Raw genomic sequence first — 24415 nt, forward strand, 5'->3', positions numbered from 1 at the left:
AAGGAAGAGAGAACACTCAAATGTTTAAATTTTTTTAGTTGATTCTAAGTTAACAACGGAGATGATCATATGTCAATTTGTAAATAGATCTTAAGTCGATAGGTGTTTGCCACGTCAGCTGATGCGTGGTGCTATCATTTTATCAGTAATTTCTCCTTCCTGTGGCTAAACGCTAAGGAGAGAAAATAAAAATTTGGTTAAGTGAGGGAAAAAAGGGGAGGGGTTAGGGGGGACAGGATTCTATACAAAGCCCTTCGGCAAATTAAATCGCTCATTTAATGAAACTGTTAGACATTAAGTGATCAGTAAACTCGGGATCATAGAGGGTCGCTTCGCCGAACTCCGGATTCGTCGAGCAAACAGAAATCTCGGATAGCTTCTCACTCGGCCGATGCATTCGACTGCGATGTCAAAGCTCTCTCCCTTGTGCATGTACGTGCGGCCTCGCCATTTTGTCGAAACCCCGTCTCTCTCGCCTGCTCATCTTTTCCTCTACTCTTACTCCGCCGTCACTATCCGGATCTATCTAGGAACCTCCGCGGGTGCACACCCGAGTAGAAGGGTTCAGGAATCAGAGCCCCCCCCCCCGTTCAAGTGAACAGACCGCGTGCTATGCACAAATCAATGCTTTCCCTAAAACTTATCGATTTCATAGCAAAAGTATGCCTAGGTCGGCATATGAGTCCGTGGCCTTTTTCTATGCACCGCGTGCTTCGTATATAAGAAAGGGTAAGCCAGTTTTGCTCGCCCGCTTCCTCTTTATCCGACGCCAAACCCCCCCTCACCTCCGCCTCCAACCCAAGCGCTGCCGTCGGCCAAATCAGGTACTCACCACCTCGCGCTCTCGCTCTCTCGCTCTTTCTCGTCGTTTAATCAAACAGGTTCCGCGCATTCCTCGCGCGCACCTGCTCGATTGCCGTGGAACTTCGGTCCCCCCCCTGATTCATCAAGCCCGCGGCGGCGAGAATTGGTTCCTGCGCTCGCGAATTCGAATGGTTTTTTCTCGAATCGTTCCGCTCCGATCGATCCGCGCGATGATTCTCGGCATCGCCGTTCCGATGCTCGCGCGTGTCGATTCATGAGCCATCGAGCAGGAGCGCTGTGTGCTCGGCTGCTTCGATTAGAAGAAAAAGAATTGAAGTTCGTAGTTGCTAGGGTTAATTGCCGGCATCTCTTTTGAGATCTTTTGAAGCTAAAGTCTTTCGTTCGTGGTTGCATGGATCTGACCCTTGTTGTGGCGTTGCTGATGGTTGTGGTGGGGGGGTTAGATTGAGGGGGGCTTTATTATTGTGTGGTTTCTCTTTTGGGGTTTGCATTGAGTTTGTTTGTGGAGTCTGTGGACCGCAGGTTTCAATGGCGGATCGTAACAACGCGGTTGCTAAGCCTGTTTGGATGAAGCAAGCTGAAGAGGCGAAGCTGAAGAGCGAGGCGGAGAAGACGGCGGCCGCGAAGGCCGCGTTCGAGGCCACGTTCAAGGATGTAGAGAAGAGCCGCGAAAGGGAGCAGGCTTCCTCGGATAGCGAGTCTGAGGAAGCTGAGAATTTGGCCCACAAGCCGATTGGACCTGTTGACCCTACGAAATGCATGGCTGCTGGGGTGGGAATCGCTGGCGGGACGGCGTGTGCGCCGTCTTCTTTTATGGTCGTCACGAAGGATGCCGATGGGAGGAAAGTGCCTAATGGCGGTGCACAGATCAATGTGAAGGTGGTGCCTGGCGTGGGTGTAGGGGGAACAGAGCAAGAAGGAATTGTGAAGGACATGGGTGACGGGACTTACACCGTCACTTATGTGGTGCCAAAAAGAGGGAATTACATGGTCCACATTGAATGTAATGGAAAACCTATCATGGGTAGCCCATTTCCAGTTTTCTTCAGCGGAGGTACAGTTCTTTGGTGGTATTGCAAATTTTCATGTCAGATTTTACTGATTGAGTTTAAATGCTTGACTACTTTTCACTATTCCATCACTATTTTAATGCTTGCACTTTCTGTATTATCAATAGATCTTTTCTCTTTACCTTAGCACTTCTGATAGAGCTTATCGATTCCCTTTTCATATTATTATAAACTGCTATTTCGGTCGAGATCTGTCCCAGCTCGATATCTTTGCAGACATACTAGTTTAGACCTCGCTCTTATCATATGTAAAGCATGAAAACTAGGATCTTCAGAAGTAAAGTAATTCAGTATGTGCAAGATAAAATGAAGAATTGGATGAAGGGCTGGAGAGATTGAAGCAAGAAGTCTGCTACCGGAAATTTGATTCAAAACATTGAGATGTTTTGTCTTGTAGATGATAATAATCTGGTACTTTTTTTTTGTATTACTGCTTTTTCGTCTTGTTTGTCTTTCCTGGCTCTGGATGCAGATATACACTTTCATGGGCTAGTTGCCCTCGAATTCTTCTCAGTCTAAGTTATAATGAAGCATGGTGGTTACGTAGTCAAAAGAAGGAAAAGGTGTTTCGAAAAGTTAATTCATTTACTTATTTTTTATTCTTTTTGTGTCTACCACTGTCAAAGGATGCGTAATTTTAGCAGGCCATCCAATGCCCTTAATTTTCTTGTAGATTCCACTCAAAGTGGAATTAAAAGGACTACTTAATCATTTGCTTCTTTCGAGTTAACAGCCCCTGAGGATTGAAAAGGGGACGTGATAAGAACTATGTGCATCTTCCTGGCACACATCTAGAATGCAAGATTCGATGGACGATTCTTTTCTTTTCTCTCCTCAAAGCATGTAGATCCAATAGAGTGAACTAAAAACATGATAGTTGGAAAGAAATTTGGAAGGGGAGATAGAAAGACCCATCATATTGTAGCAAAGGCGAAGCTTAAGAATTAGAAGTACAAAGGGAATCTTACTGTATGGTACTTTGAGCCAACCATCGGCCCTAGTAGAGGCTCACTGCCTATGCCAAATGGATCGTATGTGTTATTTCAGGACTGGCCTTTTGGGATTTTTTTTTTTTTGGATTCATACATGATAGGATTAATTATCGACTGAATTTATGTCTGAGATGCAACAATTGGATTGTTACTGATAAAAAATAGAGTAATGGATTGTATAACGCGTTCTATTTGGGGTGGATGCACAACTGTAGGAAAGAAAGTACTCAAGTTTGGAAAGCATGTCTCATGTATTTTTGTCTGTGATGTACCGTTTACAATCTCAATGCGTGTTTTAATTGGAGTGCTGGTTAAGCCAAAGCTTTATGCTATCTTTGGTTGGGAGGAAATGGAGAACAATAAAAACGTTGGGAAATGCTTCCTTTGTTTGGCTGGATGATTAAGAAGGATATTGAGAGAAACAAGAAGGAAGCATTTTCTTTGAGGCACACAAAATATTCACTCAAAAGTGGTCGGAAATGGAGGGAAGTAGAAAATGCACCATTATATCCATCCATTGTTACCCTTAGTTTTGGTTTTGTGACTGAAAGGAGCATAACAAGGTCATTTGGTATATTTGCTAATTGCATTTCCCTCAATGACTTTTTCCTTTAACATCTTTCCAAACAAGTTAAGTTATCGGATAAAGTGCTGGGGAATTGTACTGGGGCTATGCTCTTTTGACATAAGTATCAAATCCTAAGTCTGCCACTGGAGAGCTGTTCTTATTAAAAACTATTCTGCTTATGGTTCTTGCAGGTACTTCTACTGGAGGATTGCTGGGTGTGGCTCCTGCTTCCCCATTTCCTAATCTAGTTAACCAAACAATGCCCAACATGCCAAACTATACCGGTTCAGTTTCAGGTGCATTTCCAGGATTAATGGGAATGATTCCTGGCATCATATCAGGTGCCTCAGGAGGTGCTATCTTGCCTGGTGTCGGAGCATCGCTCGGGGAAATCTGTAGAGAGTATTTAGCGGGTCGATGTGCCAATACTGATTGCAAGTTGAATCACCCACCTCATAATTTGCTGATGACTGCATTAGCTGCGACAACCACTATGGGAACACTCAGTCAGGCACCTATGGCACCTTCAGCTGCAGCAATGGCTGCTGCTCAGGCAATTGTTGCAGCACAGGCACTGCAAGCCCATGCAGCGCAAGTTCAGGCACAGGCCCAGTTAGCAAAGGATTCGAGCGGTATCTCATCCATCTTTATTTCTTTTTTGCCCTGTGAACAGAGTGTATTACTAGTGTTTATGCTGTGTTTACCATTATTATAGGGTGCATTTGGTGCTGTATTGCATTAACTGCAACTTTGTTACTTTCGTTGATTGATCTCATCATTTTTGTAAGCTTATTGTGGTGCTTTTTTTGTAAGGTTCATCAGGCAAGGATGTCAAAGGTGATGCATTGAAGCGAACGTTGCAAGTTAGCAATCTCAGTCCACTTCTCACAGTGGACCAGCTGAAACAACTCTTTGGCTTTTGTGGCACGGTTGTGGAATGTACTATATCAGATTCGAAGCATTTTGCTTACATAGAATATTCCAAACCGGAAGAAGCAACTGCTGCGCTAGCATTGAATAATATGGATGTTGGTGGTCGGCCGCTGAATGTTGAAATGGCAAAATCACTTCCCCCAAAACCAGCTACGTCTAGTCTTGGTTCATCGTCTCTCCCAATGATGATGCAGCAAGCTGTTGCCATGCAACAGATGCAATTCCAACAGGCTTTACTAATGCAGCAGAGTATGGCTGCACAGCAGGCAGCTAATAAGGCTGCATCTATGAAGTCTGCTGCAGAGTTAGCAGCTGCAAGGGCTGCAGAAATCACTAAAAAACTGAAAGCTGATGGAGTGGTGACAGATGATCAAGAAACTGCAAGAAAATCGAGGTATTTTATGTTGCAATCTTTGAAATGGCATAAATGTCTGATTGATGGCATAAATAAGTCCAAACCATGAATAGGCTCATAGACAAGGCGCTGGCTGTGTTGGCAGTCACTGATCACACTGATCAAAGCAGCCTCTGGTATTGTTATGGGCCCCTACCTTGATTTAGGAAAAAGATTGACCATCATCTTAAACACAACATGTGACACATTTAATGGCCATAATAGCTGTTACATCCTGTTAGAATTGGCATCTGACCAATTGCAGCTTTTCTTACCTTAAAGTTTTGAGTCTTTTGCTTTTAAAGCTCAGATGGACATGATGCCTTCTTGTCGAATTTGCAAATCAGACTGACCCCCACAACATTCTGTTTGTGTTTTGAAAACCTGGTCTAATTCAGACAGTGTCCGAAATACACTATACTGTGAATCTTGAAGCAGTGGGATTTTGCCATTGTGATTAGTGATCATTATGCTTCAACACTAGGGCAACGTAGGATGCTTAAATTATAGAGTGATGGAAGTTTAGATCCCACTGGTTCCATCCCTTCCTTCTATCCGGGTTATTTCCTTGACCATATCTATTATGCAAAAAGTCACATGCTAAAGTTTTTATGATGGCAGTAGTAATCAATATGGAGTGGTGATGTCAGTGCTAGAAATTGGGGTGTTGGAAGTGAGAGGATGTGGCAATCGCAATCACATAGATGCTCCAGATAGTAGGGTGTGGAGTGAGATTGCTGGTAGTAGGTTGGAAATTTGGAGTTAGTGGTGGTCGAGGTGGGGGTGATGTTGTTATGCAGGTGACATCTGATGTATTCTTGGCATCTTAATCTAGTTTCTGGTTACTTTTTCTCTGGAAGCTACTTGTTACTTTTTTTGTCCTTTCTAGATCATTATCCAGTTATCAAGCGTTGAGGCATTTAATTGTCGTGTTAAAGACTGCTTGGGTTTTATGGAGCCGAATATTGTGCAATGCCTGATGACATCTTGTGCTTGAAGCTGAGCTTACCATATGGTGCAATTTTCACTGGTATTGTGGGGTTGACTGAAAATATGACTATCTGCCAGAAGATAGTCATATTTCTTTCTTTCAGAATGGTTATGTAGCGTTCCCAGAACATCAATGTGAATGTTTCACCTGTAGGAGAGCTGATGGGTATTTACAGGTGCAGTCTTTAATATGGTTGGGGAATATATATTGTCTAATGTTGGAAGAGAAGAAGATATGTATAACTCGACCAATGAAAGTGACTGCATAATGTTGTAATTTGTGCTTTCCAGACAATAGTCCAGAAAGCCACTTTTCCATGTATATGCACAACTTTTGACTTGGGCAGTGTTATTGGAAAAGAAACAATTGAAACAACTTGGCAAATAGAATTAGGGATCGTATATGTCAAGGTTTGGATGTGGATGTGGATGTGCGTAAGGCATTATTGTGAATGAACATTAGCTTCAATTATACTCCCTGAGATGTTGGCTTTCTTATGTTCCAGTAATTTTTGTCTAGAGCTTATGTGCTTAAACGCCATGGCATGAATAATTTTTAGTGTGCTAGATGCTGTTGTTGCTACTTTCTAGTTTATGGTCACCAGTTAAGCTTCTGTGATTGTCGCCTGGTTAGTTGACATATCTACTCTTTTAACTCTCTTCAATTGTTTTTTGTGCCACTGTAAACCAGAAGATTATTGTTACTGATTTTAATGAAATCCTTTTCTCTTAACTTTAACTTTAGGTCATAACTCTACTTTGTGCTTCCCAGCAACATAAATGCCATCAAATTTTGATTGTCTTGAATAAGAGGAACAGTTTTACAAAGACATATGTACCAGCTCTGGTTTCAAGTTAAGAGCGAAAAATGAACTTTGCATTCAAGAATATCTTGTTCATAAAATAATGGCGCTTACTTACTTAATTGACTATTTGCACTTTTGCAGGTCTCCGTCATCCTCTCGTGCAAGGTCAAAATCCAAGTCCTCATCACCTGTTAAGTACAGAGGGAGGCATAGGTCTCCTACTTACTCACCTCCAGCCAGACATCGGAGGGAACGCAGATCCAGATCTCCAATCAGAGCTCATCATCGCTCAAGCTATGAAGGTGACCGAAGGTCACATAGAGATGTCAGTTACAGCAGCGTGAAGAGTAGAAGGCGGGATTCTGATAGATCACATGATCATTATTCGTCTTTGTCTAGGAGAAATAGGAGTAGGAGTGTGAGTCTTCAAAAGAGGAAATTGTATAGAGCTGATTCAGAGTCACCCAGGCATCATCAAGAAGGTTCTCATAGATCTCATAGATCAGCTCGTGGTAGTTCAAGATCACCAAGGCGAAATCGTGAGAGCAGGTCATCTGCAAAAAGAGATGATGGAGATAAATTAGGAGAAAGAAGGTCACGGTCAAAATCTGTAGAAATTGATCGTTATGGGAGTGAGAAAAAGGCCGATACCGGAGAGGAACGAAGACGACCCCGAGAACGAAGAAGGTCCAGGTCATTATCTGCAGAAGGCAAGCGTAATAGGAGGAAGACCTCTCCAGGAAGCACTGGTGAAAAAAAGCAAGAGCGTAAAAGGCGTTCCAGGTCTAGATCTATGGAACCTCATCACTCTCTTGAGAAGGAGGAGGAAACTACTGGTGAAAGACGGAGTAATCACAGCAGAAGAAGGTCAAGGTCAAGATCTGTTGGAGATAAGCATAACATGAGCCGAAAAATGGACATCAAAGATGCGAGATCAAAGCATCGTGATAGAAGACGGTCAAGATCAAGATCTCTGGAAGATAAGCATCACTCCAAGGATAAGGTGGACAGCAACAAATCTAAGGCATCAAGGCATCATAGCAGAAGGCATTCAAGGTCAAAGTCTGCAGAGAGAAAGTATCGAAGGGACAGCAAGCCCACCCTGAGTAGTTTGGATGACAACACATTAAAAGATAAGAAACCTTCTGGTTCAAAGTCTAAAGAATCAAGGCATTATACCAGTGATGAAATGGATGAAGGTAGTGACAAAGAATTGGAGGTGCGCAGAGGACAAAAATCTAGATCAACTTCAGTTGGAGCTGATCATAATAGAGAAGGACAATCCCCTAAAAGGACTAAATCGAAGAAACCGAGGCATTCTACATCCTCATCTGTGGACCATGAGGATGACTTGTATGATAGATGGAATAATAGCAATGTCAAAAAGTTGGATCATCATAATCAGAATTTTGGTGAGACTCGAGATTCTGTCGATGCTCCAGATTCTGATGATAATGGAACGTTGGTTTCTGAGATTGAGCATTTTGACTTGGTTGAAAAGATGGTTGAGGAAGATCACGATGATATCACAGGCTTGTTGAATCCAAAAGGTCACAAAGTATTGCAGAGTAATGGAATCTCAATGGATGCAGAAGACCTGTAGACCCGGTTCCGGTAGATACTGGGCACCAGAGCTTTGAACTGGTAGAGTATACAATTTGGAGTTGATCTTCTCTCATTGTTTTTCTTGTTATGTTATTAATCATAATGGCTTTACAATTAATCTGATTTTGCATTTTTTCAAGCAGCTCAGGTTCATTTATTCAGCAAAATTGACTTTAGGAGAGAGACATTACATGCTCTTACAAGTAAAAGGTTTGTTTGGGGAGACAAGTTGAATGCATCCTCGCCATGTTCAGACATTATGAGAATTCTGTGATATGTCAGTCAGAGATAGCTGTGGAGTATAAACCAATGAAGCAAACTTAAATTAGATTTAGATATGGTGCTTCCTGTGATTCCAGGGCCTTCATGGGGGAAGATTGAGAAGATTGTCACTCAAGGAAAAGATTTATCCAGTTTGAAGAGTCTTGTTTCATGTGCAGTGATAGGAATCTTGGCCTGAAGCACGGGACTTGCGCTTTAAGTGGAGGACGGTTTCTTAGGAGATTGCTGTCTTTCTTTTGGTTCTGAAAGTTTATGCCAGTCGCTGGCTCGTCATGAACGTGGACATTTTTTGTTCATCTTTTGCAGGTCCATGTGGAAGTGAATGAAGACTGTTATGAGCTTGTCCCCATATGCTTTGACTATTTCAGGAAGTTTTCTGCCTTCACTTGTGGTCAGCCACCCAATGTTTGTGACAACTTTCTTTTCGCTTGATGATGTTGGATTAATATACTATTGTTACTTTGCTATTTTATGATCAGTTTCACAATCACAACCCTAGTGCCAAGTTATCTGGCATTTTTATGTGTTGTTTTTTACATAATTTCTTTCTCCATAAGTTAAAAGAAGTGAAAACGGTAATTAAGTTCAGGTATTTCTTTGTTATGCTTATATGTTCTTTCGTTTCTATTGTATTTGATGGTGTGGTGGGCATGTTATATATCCCATGCACATGCAGGTCATATGTGGGGATATCTACAGAGCTCTCTTGAGATCAGTATGGACAGGGTTAAATTGCACTGTGATAATAGAGGTAAGCAGCTGTAGATCTTGTCATTCTAGGATGAAGAGCATATGATATTAAGGGTTTCAATGAGCGTTAAATATCTTTTGGGTTAAGTGAGTTGATTGGGAAAAGTTGTTTTCTGTTGTGTTTGGGCATGCTTAACTTCTCAAATGTGCCATAAGCATGGTCCTTACCTGGTTACCATCTTCCTTTTTTGCTTTTCTTTTTCTCCTTTTCTCTATTTCCTCCTTCCGTGGAACTTATCTTTAGGTAAGCTACTTTTGGATTCAAGTGAAACCAGTTGCTGGGATGGGTATTGTCGCGATTGCTCCATGTTGAGCATAAGCAGATTGGCCAGCTTGGTGTATTTTAGCTAAAGGTCAGAAGCAAATGTTGATTTAAGCAGGTAATGTCCGGTTAAACTTTCCATCAGGTGTCAGCCCTTTCACCTGATGTGCCTCATCTCAAGGACATGGAGATTTGCCATGTAAAAGAAAGGTGCTCCTAGGCAAACGAGCCTTAAAACCAATTTAAGGTTATTTTGCTTTTTTGCCTTTACATTCTCTTTGCAGTATAGGGCCAAACATATATCGAAATACTTGTTGGTGGTTCCAAATTTTAACACATCAATGCCTTGCGGCGGTTGCCTTTCTGTCTCTGTGATGTGCAAGTGCAAGTTGGGGTATGTTTTCGCTGGGTTTTTTTTTAATCCTTTTTTAATTTGGTATCTTCTCCTTTTTTTTCTCTTTGGGGTCAGAGATAATGTGGTTTGAGGGTCAGCTGATCTTCCAGTTCTTAATTAACACATGCTTGGCATTCTTAAGCGACCATTCTGACACAGTTTAACTTTACAACTGGCCAGAATTGTTGAGCACATGCTCTTTGAAAAGGACTGTTTCAACTACATTTCCCGACTCCTTTTTTCTTAACATCACTACACTCTTTTTAATTTTTTTATATGATCATGGAGAGGGTACCCGTTTTTCTTATTAAGTTATGATGTAACTAGTGTTTGAAGAGGATCCATTAGTTGTCCTCATGCTGCCCCTCTTTTTCACCTGGAATTCGGTTATCTATTAGAGCACTACTTTATGTAAGGAAACTCAGAACAACCGAGAGCCTCACCTTAGCTGTGACCGGGTGTTTCATGTTTGTCTCTGGAGTTTCCATGCAATTTGGTTTGGAACAAAGCGGTTTTTCGTTGTTCTTGTATGTGTCGAAATGAACTTTCGTTAGCAATTGATTTTTGCTGTTTTTCTTGGTAGTTTGGGCTGTATAGTTTCTGTGCTCAGCCCTTCCCATTTGTTTTTCCTCTTGTTATGCGTGTTTCGCACTTGACGAAGTAGGTCCCGTGCTTACTAGCCCTAAAAGCAGTTGGGGAGAGGACTGATTTAGCCCCTCTCCTTTAGTAAAAGACGTACACCAAATTTGGAGGTTGTATTTGGTTTTCGTGGAGGGTGGTGAAAGCTAAGCAAATTATACGAGGAAATTAACTAGATAATGCTCAAGAGTCACGTAGTCAAGTATCATCAGCTTTGATCTCGACATGATCTGATGATCATCCTACCGGAACTTGATAAGAATTAATCTCAAGTTCCAATAGCCTATTGGATCTCCAGCTCTAGTAGTTTCGCTGAGTAGCTCAGGCATCTTGCATGACCTGCATTAGGATATTCTGTTTATGGTACCTCTCTGTTGGAGAGATGCTTAAATCACGAGTTTACCAATTTTAGCAATTACCATACCCGTTGAGGAAAACCATGAGTTAGGTTTCAAGACTATCTAAGCAGACCAGGCTGATTTTTCTTGTGAAATTTGATAACGAACTTCAAACGAGTTAGTTTTCGGTTAGTAGAATTCATTTGCTGATGTTTTAGGTCTCTTGAGTTTCTTGATCTCTTTCCCCTCTATTTTTGTTCTTTAGCTGAACTGGCCGTCTCCTTGAATCTTCGGACCTCCGTTCTCTGCTGTTGTCCCCATGATTCTATAGTTCATGAAGGCCTTGGTCACCATGGAGATAGCGCCTTTAATCTAATATGGAAAAAATTCAAAGCCTTTGATGTGCCTATGCAAAGGTCGGTTACGTAGCTGCGCGATGCAACCCGCTCTGTCCACTGCCTTGGGGGATATGTATTTCATCCTAATTGTGCTTTAACTTTTGAAATCACTCATGCTTGGTATGATTGCTACATGGTACACACGGTAGCCATGTAACGGAACCAATGATTTATCACACTTTGAAGCCCTTATCGCAGCATGGGATTCCTTGTCCTTTGCTTCAACACAAAATTAGCGGGCACGCTCGCATGTGTCATAGCTCCTTGAGATGATTCTTGTATGATATTCGTCGCACCAAAATCAAAATCTGGTAGTTCAAAGCGTATTATGTAAATTGTCCAGTCCATCAAATACTATTCTCACTTCGATATAAGATTACAATCTTGTTTATGGTTATCATTAAGAAGGATACATCTTATAAGCGATGACTTTTTAGAGTGCTCCAACTTAGTTTTGGCCAGGACACAGGGACGATGTGAAGGTATATCGTTGACCCCATTCAAACTTATCTTCTGTTTCATAAATATACAGATGAATTCTAATCTGTAGGCATTTAAGATTGTAAATTCGACATCCGCAGAATTTGTCAAGCCCAAGTTACAACATCATCCGGCAACGTCATAACAGGGTGTCGGAACCCTAATCGTGCTACCGGGTAAGTTCGAAGAGACACGCTCAGGGGTGGAGTGAGAACTTAGCAAGCAAGCATGGAATTCGGAATCGAATGGGGCAAAGTTTATGAAACTTTGTTGAATAGCAAAACCGATTAAAGTAAGAGGGACAAATCCAAGGGTACGTGCACCAACTTTTCACGGGGCCTACAGTGAATATTTCTGAAAGCGAAACTTCTATGGCACGGTTCTACGACAGTCGTGAAACACTCGAGTTAAGGTTGAAGAAGAAAACACGATATTGCGTCTTTATCTAGGTGTTCTTTATTGTAAAGTTGGCACGCATTAGCCGCCGTCGTTTCCTGTGATGATTTTTTTTTATAATTAAATTCAAGGGAGAAGGAGTCGTGATCATAGTTGCTTGGGCCACTTATATTGTGAATAATGTACTTGCCGTTCTAGGCAATGAAATGATACAGAACTATTCCTAAATTAGCAATTTGCATTATAGAGCGTGCTTTCACTCATTCAACATTGGATTGGTGATATGTGTATTCATTTAAAGTCTTGTAATTGATTTTATCCACGGGGTACACATCCATCGATGAATGTAATTGAGTTTATTCGCTTGTTAGCCATTAAACATTGAAGGTATAGAAAAAAAATTGGGTTAATACCACAAAAATCCCAAACTGATACACTTATGACGAATTTACCACAAACTAATTTTTTGACCACCAAAAATTTTAAACTGGTGCACTTGTTACAAATTCAGCCTCCGTTAGTTTCCATTAAATTTTACTATCAAATTATTAAGTTGGATAACATGTGACTGCTAATAGGTGTATCAGTTTGGGGTTTTACTCCTCCATTTGTCGCAGATTTATTAATTTTTTTTATTTTTAGTGGTATTAATCCAATTTAACGGATAATAAATTTGTCCCAAGTATACCAGTTTGGGGTTTTTGGTGATCAAAAAATTAGTTTAGGGTAAATTTGTCACAATTACATTAGTTTGGGGTTTTTCGTGGTATTAACCCAAAAAAATTAGTGGACACGATGATTATTCTTTTCTTTCGTGGAAAAACTTTTTTGTTTCTTTAAAGATATAAATAAAGAAAATTGTGATTTGCCTATTGATATCTTTGTTTACATACGACTTCCATATCTGCATTTAGTTTTTTTATTTTTTTAATTCGATACGAGGTTTGCTAAACATGTTTAAATGTACTTTGACTTAACGGAACAGCTCCACCAACCAAAATCTTAAACAAGACCCTCTACAGTTAAAGGACGACTTTATAATGTAAAGTCACTCTCTTCTGAGGTTGACGCCTCACTAGTTAAATTTATTTTGAGATCGATACACATATTTTTGTACAAACAGAACATCTCATCAACAGAGGTACAGCCCGACAAAGCAACTAAAGCCACCACATCTTCAACATCACGCACGCCCCCAATGTCACCGGCAGCCTCGGCACGATCCTCGACACGATGCCGTGGCTTGCGCACCCAGCTAGGCCTCGACGAGCCTGGACTCACGACGATGGAGCTAGGACAGTCGAGCCTAAATAGGTCGTTGCTAGCCTCGAGCCACGGGTCGTCCGTGGCTAGGGAGCACGGATTCGGTATTTGCGAGCGAGGGGGGCCTAGGTGGAGAGGAAGGGACGGGAAAAGTGTCGGCTTTTGAGTTTTTGGTGTTTCGAGATAAAATCGATAAAAGAAGAAACGAGGGCGGTTCGGTCTCTTATAAAAGTAGTAAAAAATTGTACCTAGCCCTTCATTAATCTTAGGGATCCGAATCCCTAAAACAGTTAGGGTGCGTATGACAACGATTCTATACCCGGGAACTGATTCTGTTCGGGAATGATTCTTTTTGATTCTGTGCTCGGGAACTGATTCTGAGCATTTGAAGGTGTTTGGTAACGGCCCAAAATTTCCATTCCTGAAATAGTAAAAGAACAGAAATGCGTTTGGTAACGGCATAAAATTTCTTTTTATTAATAATATTTTAAATATTTTAATATTTCTTTCTTTTTTTCTTTTTTTTTCTTCTCCTCCTTCTTGGCCATGGCCGGTAAAATATTTTTTTATTAATAATACTTTTCTTAAAAGTAATTTTTTTTATTTTTTTGGCCATGGCCGATAAAATATTTTTTTATAAATAAATTTTTTTATTAAAAAATTTTACTAAAAAATATTTTTTTCTTTTTTTTCGCCATGGCCGGTAAAATATTTTTTTTATTAATAATATTTTTTATTAATAATATTTTTATTAAAATTATTTTTTTATTTTTTTCGCCATGGCCTGTAAAATATTTTCTTTTGTATTTTTTTATTAAAATATATTTTTATTTTTTTCGCCATGGCCAGTAACTTTTTTTTATTAATAATATTTTTTTTATTTTTTTTCGCCATGGCCTGGTTGCTGGCCATGGCCGATAATTTTTTTTATTATTAATAACATTTTTTTATTAAAATATTTTAATCTCACTAGATACGGCGAGGGTGGCCCTCGCGCCGGACATTAGAAGCTACATTAAAAACCAAGAAAAAGAAGAAGAAAAAAAAAACTGATTCTCATTTTTGTTCCCAGAATCAAGAAGCTACTTTTTTTTTATTCTTGATTCTACTCTAAAATTGATTCTGGGCACAAATTTTGCAAGAATTTGTGCCCAGAATCAAAAAATTAAACAAACGGATTTCTATTCCCAAACTGATTCTGGGAACAAAAGAACAGAATCAAACACTATTTGGCAAGTTGCCATGCGCAACCTTATAAAAAGTGCTTACAAATTATCTGGTTAAAATTTGACCAAAAACCAGAAAAGTGCTTACAAATTATCTGGTTAGAATTTGACCCAAAAAAACAATTTATCTGGTTAAAAAACGATCCAAATAAACAAAGTTAGGTGGCATTCTTGCCTGCCATCGGCAAGAACAGCCCAAATTGTCTTCAGGAAAGGTTGGCCCTTCGCAAACCACGATGGCCCACCGTATAAATGTCTAACTCATCAATCAGACTGACCATAAAGATATGAGGTCAAATCTGTCCTCTTGTCAATGGAATTGACTGTAAAACATATTAAGATATTAAGCCAATCTTTCTCCTAAATAATTCGCTTTCGACCGTCACTTTCAGGACAATCTGGCCCTCACAATTCCATGCTGACTGCATTGTTTAAGACGATATAATCTAAGTAGCTGCCGAGGGTGCTCCGCCACGCCTAGAATCTTAGCGAAATCATTTTGCGTGTGCAGTGACGCACGTGTAATATTCTTCTCATCAATCTATAGATTTATTATCAAGTGAAAAGCGATTTTTTTTTTTTTTGGGGTATTGCCCTAGATCGCCCCCTCTTCATTATGAGAAGGCAGCAAGAGTACAAAGTGGGTCTTCCGCTACACGTAGAATCATTTGCGTGTGCAATGGCGCACATGTAATATTCTTCTCATCAATCTATAGATTTATTATCAAGTGAAGAGTATTATTTTTCGGTATTGCCCAGAGCAGTTTATATGCAATTGATGAGATAACGAGTAATTTTCAGCTTATGAGCCAGAGATCTGCTAAGGGTCTCCGGGTGTGCAGGTCTCAAGGTGGGTAGGATGTTGGTACTACCCTAGAATTGCCCTATAGGTATTGGTACCAAGTTTTTACAACCTAAAATCTATCTTGGAGGCTCTTTAAACTACCATGAAATCTGAAATCTATCGACTTTATAAGTTTCAGGGTACCCTATATTGCTCTTATTGAATAAAAACTTGCAGATGTTCTGGCTATTAAAACATTGAAATTCAACACAAAATATATTGGATTGCTTGATAAAAAACACTTTCATGTTCAATACTAATATAATCCTTCAAAGATAATAACTTTGAAGGTAAAAGATAAAGAAACAAATCAGCGAGAGGTGAAATGGGCTGGAGATTTCTTTTTCCCTAATAGGATAGAGATTGCTGATAAGTTAGGACTTTCACACAATTAAATATGAAAACTTTGTAAAAAACAAGGAAGTACAAAATAAGTTTGTACGTATATTTGCTTAAGAAATATTGTACAGGGCAACGTGTACCTTTCTTCATGATACTTTGCACAAGGTACGAGGTGCAGGCCTCACTATAGAATGGTCATAGAGTAGCATAACCTCAAACCATGTCACTTATAATGTACTTACTGATTAAAAAATTTTAAAACCAGAAACCTTTCTACGAGTTCTAATACTCACCTTGGGACCCACGTGAAGTGTAGGTTCCGCAAGGTCTGTAAGTTCAACAAATTATTGATTACCCTACCTAACACTCCAAACAAATACGCCAACTCTTTGATTCAGTTCCATACATTTGACGTGTCTCGAACGTTATATGTATAAGTAAATATCGAATTGAATATATTACCTTTGTGATTTGATGGCTAAAAATTGCACATAAACCAACGCAATTGAAACACCCAATAAAACTCAAATCAAATGGGTTCGTATATTGATTGACAAGTCGATTGAAATCCCAAAATTGGATGTTTGAATCTTGGAGAATCCATGGTGGGCCAAAAATATTTATGAAAGACATTCTTTTTCTTGCTAGTTGTAGGATGGAATTATTGACGTCAGCAATTTTCTGGACTAACCACACCCACAGTTGGAATGTTCAATTTGAGCTATTATTACTGCTGCTTTTGAGCAAGCCTTTTACCATCACACCACACAAGCCGAACTTATGTCACAAACGAATAAGCATTTCCTTAGATCAAGGAGTCACTGTGAGATTTAAACCTGTGACTAAGAGGGGCTCCAAACCAGTTGGAAGTAAGGCTAAACAAACTTGGCCAATCACCTCAGTGGTACTAATGAGTGACATTTAAGGAGGCAAGGATGTTCCTTCCAAGGATTCTTTTCTTTTTCTCTTTTTAAAAAAACTTGATGGTAACTTATAGTAAATGATGTAGGAAAGAGACTACTTGACGAGTGTTCTCCTCACGTTCAAATCCAATCAAATCTCAAACTTCTAATTAACAAGACATATAGAAAAAGGACGACTCGATGGAGCCATCATATAATAAAATATTGAGAAGCATTCTACATCCCAATACTTTTACTGGAAGAAATCTTAAGAAAATACTCGAATTTAAGCTTATCAACATATCGAATTAGATCAGTAAAAACTCAAAAATAAAAGTCATTAAATTGTGGGACGACTAAGTATTATCAATTGCTTCTTTTTCTCTATACATTTAAGGGGGACTTCTTTCAAACGATTCCTATGTGCATTTATTGCTCCCTCCTCGCATATGAGTCTCCACCCCATCGGTTTAGCTCCTCCTCAATCCAAGTCCAATATTCGTTTAAATAAACAAAACTAAATCTAAATCTTCACTCATTACTAATCGATTCAATCACGTCTTCCACCGCCTGTCTCCTCTTGGACGAAACTGTAAAGACAAACAACAATTGACATCCGTGAAGACTCATGAGATTCATTGTTGAGGGGATAAGTACAGCGCAAGTGCCATAACTTTTTTTTGGCTCACTTGAGTGCTATAACTTTCAAAAAAAATGATCACTTAAGTTCCACTTACGAGCTGGTCGTGAGGGCCCAAAATCGCGGCTTTTTCGGCCGAACAATGACCTTCCCGGTGAGGCGAGCACTACTAGCTTGAAGAGGGGGTGTCGGTGAATCATTCCATGGCCTCCGTTCATCTCGAAATTTCTGTTTTAGCCTCCGTTGACGAAGGTAAAAATGCTTCGTAGTCACACAATTTATCGAACCGATTTGTGTGACTTCGAAGCATTTTTACCTTCGTCAACGGAGGCTAAAACGGAAATTTCGAGACGAACGGAGGCCATGGAATGATTCACCGACACCCCCTCTTCAAGCTGGTGGTGCTCGCCTCACCGGGAAGGTCACCGTTCGACCTTAAAAGCTGCGGTTTTGGGCCCTCACGACCAGCTTGTCAGAGGGGTTGGTCGTGAGGGCCCGAAACCGCGGCTTTTCCGGTCGAACGGTGACCTTCCCGGTGAGGCGAGCACCACCAGCTTGAAGAGGGGGTGTCGGTGAATCATTCCATGGCCTCCGTTCGTCTCGAAATTTTCGTTTTAGCCTCCGTTGACGAAGGTAAAAATGCTTCGTAGTCACACAAATCGGCTCGATAAATGTGACTACGAAGCATTTTTACCTTCGTCAACGGAGGCTAAAACGGAAATTTTGAGACGAACGGAGGCCATGGAATGATTCACCGATACCCCCTCTTCAAGCTGGTGGTGCTCGCCTCACCGGGAAGGTCATGGTTCGGCCGGAAAAGCCGCGTTTCGGGCCCTCACGATCAGCTCGTAAGTGGCACTTAAGTGATCATTTTTTTTAAAGTTATGGCACTCAAGTGAGCCAAAAAAAAGTTATGGCACTTAAGTGTCCTCCGTACAAAAGTTATGGCACTTGCGCTGTACTTATCCCCATTGTTGAGTTCAAGATAGCAATACAAGTTGGGGGCCACATATCAACCGTCGATTCTAGCACCTCTGTTGGGAGAAGCTCTACAAGATAGTAATACAGTCATAATGAGGAGATCCAAGAGGGAGCCCATAACTTAAGCTCATCACCCACATTCCCATAAAAGTTAATTCATTGAGAAACGGAGTGTAATTAGGCATTAGAAATAGTTCTATTCACATGAAATCTTAGATGTGAGAATTTATTATCACCCCTCAAACATTCACTTCATCAATTCTCCCCTATCATGTGAGGCTTCGGTGCTCTCCCCTTAAATCTAAATATCCTTTCGTATCAACATTTATCTCAACTTGAATCTCTATCTTGTGTTACAGATACTCCATAACCACAATACCCACTTTCACCCCTGGTCTTTTTTGCTAGAACGAAACATGAAGACCGCCCTTGGGACCGCATAGCTAGACCACAATATCCACATATCAGGACTTCGCATTGATCATGAGATTCCTCCCTTAAAATATTAACTAAATGTTGATACATATTGGGAGGGGCCCTCCAATCAAATAACAACTCAATTACCACTTATTGGGACAAGCATACCTTAACCTATGAAGATTACCAAAAGAGAGTCCTAATCTAAGTCCATCAATATATCCAGTCGAACTTATCTTCATTTAGAAGATTAATCACTGAATTATGGGTCAAATAGCAATTATCAATTGCTTCTTTCGATTCTACACATCTAATGTAAACACCATTCATATGTACATCCAACCTTGAAGATGGAATACATAGATGCATTAAGGTTTCACAAGGGAGAACAAATGGGAGGAGTATCGATTATACTCTTGTCTAAAGGAAAAAAGAAAGAAAAGCAAAAGAGAGGAACACAAAAAGTATGCGTATAAGGAATACATATTTTAAGGTGATGGATTTGCCATTCGACCATGTTTTTAACTTTTAAGATAAGTTGTCAACATTATTTTTATCCTTCACAGAATTACGTTTTGTCCACCTTGAACCGGCACAATGAAAATAGTTAGACGTGCAATAATTTTAACCAAAATTTTCTCGGATCAAAAACTCGTTTGCACAATAAAATTAGGAAAAATCCGCAAAGGAACAAAAACTAAAGATAACTTTTTGTGTTTCTGTTTTTCTTTGTCCAATTTTTTTTTTATTTGGTTAAGCGGTCAGCTAATGTTCGAGACAGCCTTCATGCGTTTTGATTAGTCTACGTCCGCAAGCGATTTGTACAACCATTAATCACAATATTTGCATAATCGCATCATTTAAAAATTTGCTAGTCTAAGTTATAATTATGGATCACTCCTTATTTTTGAAAATATAGGTTGGAGTTAGGGGTGATCGATTTCAGGATGGATAGATTTCCACCCTAAAATCGGGAACCAAACTGGATAGGTTGGTTTTAGTATGTGGAACCAGGAACAACCCTGGCCACCCCGCTAACTAGACCGGACCGGCCGGTCCCAAAAACGATTCCTAGGCTATATCGGGAACTGGTAGTGTTATTTCTTTTTTTTTTCCTCAAAAGTTCCTAAATATATTGAAAGCTATTTTAATGTAGAGTGAAATTAATAATTACAAGGAAATTATGAGTAAAAGAAAATATCTCCCCACAAATAATTTGTACTTTTTTCCCTTGCTTAATAAAAAATAAATATAATAATATGCTTTGGGCTAGTTCTGCCAGTTTGTTCTAATTAGGGATGAGCGGTTCCCGGTCCGGTCCGGTCCAATTCAAGAACCGGGAACCGAACCGGGGACCGGACTAGACCATCGGTCCAGTCAGGTTCCAATGGGATCAATCACTTATTGGTAAAGGCAAGAGGGAATTAGGGAAATTAGATTAGGCTTTCTATTTTTTTCAAAAATCTTAAAAAGTAAATAAATATATATAAAAATTAGAAAAAATATATATATTTATCGGTCCGATCCGGTCCAGTTCCCACCCTAGAACCGGGAACCGGACCGCCCGGAAACCGATTCCACTTTTTGGAACCGGGAACCGAACCGATATTCCCGAGAACTTGACCAAACCGGTTGGTCCGGTCCTTGTTGGGCAGTTCATCTTGCTCACCCCTAGTTCTAATCGATCTAGTTGATCCAGTTCCTCCCCAGGAATCGAAAACTTGATCTATTATTCCTAGTTCTAAAAATCTGGAACCAGAAATTGGACTGATTCTTGTGGGAACCACCTAAAATCGACCAGTTCGGTCCAATTCTTGAATTGGACCGAGACCGATGCACACCCCTAATTAGAGTGATGTAAGTTTTGAGATTGACTTAGATAGATTGGACTAGAAGCATTATGAGTTTTGCTTAAATGATGGATTTTATTGTTTTTGCTCATCCATTTCTATTTACTCCCCCCTTTCGAATTAGTGATAGGGTGCGTTTGTTCGGAGGAAAATTTTACGACAAAAGAAAATATTTTGTGGGAAATTATTTTTTAAGAAAATGGTTACTTTTCCTTTATTTGTTAATATGTGACTGAAAATGTTTTCTAGTATTTGGATCTTATTTGAAAAATGATTTCAATTTATCTTAGGCAAAAATAAAATTGATTTTTTAAATTTTTTTATTTTTTATTTTCTTTTCCTTCTTTTTCCTCCACCAATCACCAAGCTTGACGGCCGCTACAAGCCACTGGCGAGGGCCAACTTGACCGGTCTCGAGGGAGGCTCAAGGTCGACCTTGCCGTAGTGAAGTCGAGCTCGATTGAGGTCGACTAGCTCGAGCCTTGCTTGAGGCCGGTGACCAACGGAGGAGGAAAAAGGAAAAGAATAAAAAAAGAATAGAAATATAAAAAAAATTCAAGAGCTGCAATTCTGGAAACTGTTTATATTCCTTGACCGGAAAATATTTTCAGTTAAATAATCATTTTCAAAGAACCAAACGAGTGAAAATTTAGAAAACTAATTCTGGGAAAACACTTTCCTTCAAACAGACGCACCCATGTAAGATGGGCATACAATATGTTTCTAATTTCATGTCGCCCGTGTTTGGACCATTATGTTGGGAGGTAAACTTTGTGCAACCTCAAATGTAGCACGACACAATTTAAAGCCGTGCGGGGGGCATGGACGAGCCACGGACCTTATCGTGCCATCAAATGAGGGCCGCCTACGTACGGTGGCGTTGGAGCGGAGTTGGTGAATGTTAGGCACGGAACGCGTCTCTAGTCCTCTAGGCTCACTTGGATTATGGGGGTCGATAGTCGAGTCTCGCGCAACCTCAAATTGGCACGAGAGCGGATAATACCGTGCTCTACCTTTTTTTTTTGGCACTTGCCACATAGGGCAAGCAAATCGAGCCATGATATTGAATTGGAAAATCGCCATAAATCCATGGAAAAAGAAAAAAAAAAAAACAGGGGGCAAGGAAAAATTGAAGAAAACCGCTTATATATATAGCGACTGTGCAGCCTCAATCCACCATCCTCCTCCACGTTCCCAATCACCATTCCTCGAATCCCCAAGGTCGGATCCACCACCAGCAGCAGCAGCAGCAGCAGCACTGAAACACCAAGAGAATCGTCCTCGGAAACAGCGAAAGGAAGGAAGAAAGGGAAGACAACCCCATCTTCTGTTCTTGTCCCATCGAACGTTCGAACCATCAAGGGAAACCCCCGAAGCCATGCGTTCTTGCTACGGCATAGCCTTGCCCGGCAGCGACCCATCTCGCCTCTGCCTCCCGCCGCCGCCGCCGCCTCCGTCGACCCGCGCCCCCCTCCGGGCCTTCTGCCCGACCCGGGTCCGCTTCGGACCCGTCCGGTGCGCGGCCGGCCGGATCGACGACGGGGTCTTGGCGGGCGCCGCCCTGTCGTCGGCGGAGGCGAGCTTCTACGACCTCCTGGGAATACCCGAGTCGGGGAGCTTGCCCGAGATCAAGCAGGCGTACAAGCAGCTCGCCCGCAAGTACCACCCGGACGTCTCCCCGCCCGGCCGCGTCGAGGAGTACACCCAGCGGTTCATCCGGGTGCAGGAGGCCTACGAGACGCTCTCGGACCCGCGCAGGAGGGCCGTGTACGACAGGGACTTGGCCAGGGGGATTCACTTGGCTTTCTCTGCTCGCAGGCCCTTCGGGGGTGATGAGGTAATGTGCAAATTGGATGCGATGATTTGGTTTTGGTTCGTGTTTCTTGGTTTTAGTGGTTTGGCATGTTGATGGGGGGTGGATTGGTGTCCTTTTGATTCGGTTTGGTGAATTGGGTGTTGGTGATTTTGCTTGATGCGGTTTTGGGGTTCGATTTTGTTCATGCAATTGATTCTTTTCACTGATATGAAGTTTGATGATTCTTGATTTCACCTGGGGAACTGTTCTTGGTACTGCAGAGAATTTTTTCCTTGTCTCTCTTCTTGGTTGAATTCGTTGGCTCTTTCGTAGATATTATTTGTTCAGTGTTACTTGCTTGTTGCATTATTAACGCCTGAAACTTTTGAATGGATCCGTGGATTGTTAGGACTTGCGATTAGAGAGCAGTTCTTGCGATCACTGATAATGGGAATTAGAAAGATTTGCTGATAAAGTCGATGTGATCTCAGTTCCTGTATCACTTAGGGTCCTGTCATCCTGTAGAACAATTTGTTTCTCTTTGACCGAGTGTCTTTTTTTGTCTTTAGATAGAAAACACAATCATCAATGTACATAATTTGTTCTCTAAAACTTTGATAGAATACATCTGCTCTGATGTTCAATGATTTTACTGCTCGAATATATGGATACGGCTGATTTCTCTGTTTAACTTGGATTTCAAAATGAACTGCTGATTCTTCAATAATTCAACCAAAAAGTTGAAATGATGATTCTCCTTGGTGCAAGATTTTCATCACACGCATTCTCAGTACACCACTATCGTGTTCTTTGTGCTCTCTTGGCTTTGATTTAAAAATCTAGGAATTAGAGTTGAGATTGAAATGGAAGAGCCCTTGGCAGGAGTTGACGGATTGTTGTTTCTTCTTTTGTTAGATTTAGACCTCTGATAGAACACATCTGCTCCGATACCATAGGGTTTTAGTGCTTGGTTCAGGTGGAGTTGACCGATGTCGTCCAACTAAAAAAGTTGCTCTCTTTTATATTCGGATTTCAGAATGAAATGATTTTTCTTCTTGAATTCACTAGAAAATTTAAGATAGTTGTTGGCATTGGTGCAAATTACATGACTTTTCTGGTTTTCTTTCTTGCCCAAGTACATCCTGTGTGTTGATTGCGCTCTCTTGGGTTTGATCTGAATTAGGATTTAGAGGATAAAAGCGAATGGAAGAGCCGTTGGCAGGTTCAGCTATCGGGGTTGAAGAGGAGAAGCAATCACAAAGATTCCAGAGGAAACATGTCTTGGGGTGCACGGATGCGCAGACAAATGGAGGAACCATCAGACGACTCGTAAGTCGGTTCGTGTTTAGTCATGTACATATGTAGCCGCTGGTTTGGTAGAGGATATCTAAGCCACTGCTCGATGAGCATATGCTCTTTATGGAACGAAAGAATATAGTAGAGTGAGATGCTTATCAAGCAGTTACTTAAAGGCGAGATATGTATGGTTTATGGCTGATTGTTCACAATAAATCTATAGGCGAAATGGGTTTCATAAAGTTTGTTGAGATCGACTTCTCTCTTTTCTGAGTACCTTTTCCTTCGGTCCATTTGGGTGTGATTTTCAACTGTCGAGTGATGCTGCTGCCTTCTTTTTTCCTCGTCGGTTCGTTCGGGAAGAAACTTAGGAGCTCTTAGAATGTTAATCTGTCTCATGTTGAATATGATGAATTCAAGACGAGTCCGGAGATGTATTATTCGGAAGATCAAGTTATTTAAAGCAAGTTACTTCCAGTTTTCAGTGGTGGACATGGTACATTCTTGACCCAGAAAGAGGGGTTAGTCTTGTTCAACAACGATGTCTCTGACTCCACGGAACCTTGAATGCTGGTGTAACGTTGAGTTTGAAGAAGTAAAACTTCAGATTTGTCGTCATTCGACCTTTACATTATGTTCGGTTATGCGGAGGACATGAATCTAGACATGAGTCTGAATTAAAATTGATCCGGTCCACAATTGTCTGCTCTGTTGCATAGACGAAAGAAGGCATAAGG

The 24415-nt window shown here is 40.8% G+C and overlaps 2 protein-coding genes across 3 annotated transcripts; both read left to right on the plus strand.

The window, feature by feature from the left end:
• The first annotated feature begins 1310 nt into the window (after positions 1-1310).
• LOC115686329 (uncharacterized) lies at positions 1311-9847 on the plus strand. 2 transcript variants are annotated; one of them, XM_030611581.2, is made up of 7 exons: positions 1311-1879; positions 3647-4087; positions 4269-4782; positions 6720-8222; positions 8327-8870; positions 9142-9216; positions 9460-9847. In XM_030611581.2, the coding sequence occupies exons 1-4, from the start codon at positions 1354-1356 to the stop codon at positions 8179-8181; spliced, it is 2943 nt and encodes a 980-aa protein (XP_030467441.2). In that variant the 5' UTR covers positions 1311-1353; the 3' UTR covers positions 8182-8222; positions 8327-8870; positions 9142-9216; positions 9460-9847. The 2 variants fall into 2 exon arrangements, with proteins under 2 accessions (XP_030467441.2, XP_056169406.1); XM_056313431.1 differs by having other exon boundaries at positions 8327-8856.
• Positions 9848-21792: 11945 nt separating this feature from the next.
• LOC130138669 (chaperone protein dnaJ 20, chloroplastic-like) lies at positions 21793-23920 on the plus strand. The gene is made up of 2 exons (XM_056313444.1): positions 21793-22424; positions 23566-23920. The coding sequence occupies exons 1-2, from the start codon at positions 21966-21968 to the stop codon at positions 23713-23715; spliced, it is 609 nt and encodes a 202-aa protein (XP_056169419.1). The 5' UTR covers positions 21793-21965; the 3' UTR covers positions 23716-23920.
• Positions 23921-24415: the final 495 nt, after the last annotated feature.

The sequence above is a fragment of the Syzygium oleosum genome, unplaced genomic scaffold, assembly GCF_021117445.2.
Source record: "Syzygium oleosum isolate NSW1041296 unplaced genomic scaffold, Sole_v2.1 Sole_v2.01, whole genome shotgun sequence".
Taxonomy (NCBI): Eukaryota; Viridiplantae; Streptophyta; class Magnoliopsida; order Myrtales; family Myrtaceae; genus Syzygium; species Syzygium oleosum.